This window comes from Sturnira hondurensis, unplaced genomic scaffold (assembly GCF_014824575.4).
Source record: "Sturnira hondurensis isolate 20B ecotype Veracruz unplaced genomic scaffold, ASM1482457v3 Scaffold0019920, whole genome shotgun sequence".
NCBI classification, from domain to species: domain Eukaryota; kingdom Metazoa; phylum Chordata; class Mammalia; order Chiroptera; family Phyllostomidae; genus Sturnira; species Sturnira hondurensis.
Window position 1 is genome coordinate 1 of NW_028092551.1, and position 1,800 is coordinate 1,800.

At 63.2% G+C, this 1,800-nt stretch overlaps 1 protein-coding gene across 1 annotated transcript; it reads left to right on the forward strand.

The window, feature by feature from the left end:
• Nucleotides 1–319: 319 nt before the first annotated feature.
• LOC118974887 (patr class I histocompatibility antigen, A-2 alpha chain-like) lies at nucleotides 320–1,797 on the forward strand (the record flags this gene model as incomplete). Its single annotated transcript, XM_037028456.1, has 3 exons — nucleotides 320–650; nucleotides 890–1,186; nucleotides 1,747–1,797. Coding segments are annotated over exons 1-3 (649 nt in total), but the record flags the coding sequence as incomplete, so codon positions are not given.
• Between the last annotated feature and the right edge of the window lie 3 nt (nucleotides 1,798–1,800).

Sequence of the window (1,800 nt, forward strand, 5' to 3'; positions counted from 1 at the left end):
CTCTGGAGCAGCCAATCAGCGTCCTTTCCGCGGTTTAAAATCCTTGGTAGGGCAAGCGGAATTCCTTTCGTGCTGACTGTCAAGGTGCAAGAAGGTTTTCTTCATGAGGTCTGGAACTCTGCTCTTGCTGCTGTCTGGGAGCCTGGCCGAGTCAGGAGGGCACGGCCTCTGCGGGGCCGGAGCGAGGGGACAGGGTGGCGGTGGGGGTGGGGGCACCGAACCCGGGCCGGCGCATCTCCAGCCGTCCTGGCCCAGACCCCAGACCCCCGACTCTCCCGCCTCCGCCCCCTCCTCCTCCCCCCAACCACCGCCCCCCTTTCCGTCTCCTGGGCCCCCTGCCGTTACCGGAATGACCGCAGACCCAGGACGCGCGTCCTCCCCGCCTCCCGGGCTCCACAGCCTGAGAATCCTCACCAGCTCCGTGTCCGAACCCGGCACCTGGAGGTCCCGGTTCTTCGGCGTCGGCTACGTGGACGACACAGAGGTCGCGCGTTTCGACAGCGACTCTGCGGGTCAGGGGCTGAAGCTGCCCTTAAAGATCTTCGATGACCCAGTGAGTGTCAACCTCACTCGGAAAATGGAGCAACACGAGCAGACGAGCAGAGCGAACCTGTACAAGCTGCTCGCCCGCGACGACCAGAGCGAGGACGGTGAGCCTCGTGCGCCCGGGTCCCCGCGCCACCCCCGTCCCCACGGACTCGCTGGGGTCGCCCCAGGGCTGGGGGACCGCGGGCCCCGATCGTCAGGGGACCCCGCGAGGACTGTGCCCAGTTTCATTTTCACATGAGGTTCAGTCACCGTGGGTGGGGTCCGGACGGCCTGGGGGGGGGGACACGCCTGTTCTCACAATAGGATTAAGTAACTGGGGACCCACCTTCTGCGGGGTCAGGGGCCCACACCTTCCAGGAAATGACCGGCTGCGTCGTGGGGTCGGACGGGCGCTTCCTCCAAGGATTCAGTCAGTTCGCCTATGACGGCGCCGACTATGTCTACCTGAACCAGGACCTGCACTCCTGGACCCCGGTGCAAGTGAAGGTCGCGAAGGTCACGAGGACCCGAACAAGCCCCAGTTACACGTTACCGCACCTCCCCGCTGCGGAGAAACGGAGGATCACCCTGGAGGATACGTGCGTGCACTGGCTCCGCCTGCTCCTGGAGAAGGGGAAGGAGACGCTGCTCCGAGCAGGTACCAGGGCGCAGGCCTCCCCAGGACGGGATCTGTGGGCTGGGGCGGCTTCCTACAAGAACAGGAGGGGAATGGGGCAGTGACAGAATGTCCCTCCTGCTAGGGAGAGGGAAGAGACCCCCAGGTGCCCTCATTCCGTGACGCACCCGTAGGTCCAGCTTTCTCTAAAGGACAGTAAAGGACCCAGCCTCTCCCTGAAACACCCACAGTGGGTCCCTCACACCCTGCAGCACCTGGGGCACCAGGACTCACTCCTAGGTCTGGGGCTGACACCCCCTCTGGAGTCCTGACTCCCACTTTTCTGAGTCATCAGCCTCCACCTGAGTCTGTGTCTCCCCTGAGAGACCTGGACACTCCTACCCTAGGTTCTCACCATGATTCTGGGAGTTTCTAATGAAATAGGAGATTATTCCATATGCCTTTGTCCAGCCTGGTGTCTGGGTGGTGCACTCCCTTCCCCCACCCCCACGGTCCTGTCCACTCTCAGGGTGGTCACCTGAGCACTGCTGGAGTGTCCCATGGCCATGCAGAGTCCCTGAATTTTCTCACCCTCCCCTCAGATCCTCCTAAGACACACGTGACCCGCCACCCCATCTCTGACCATGAGGTCACCC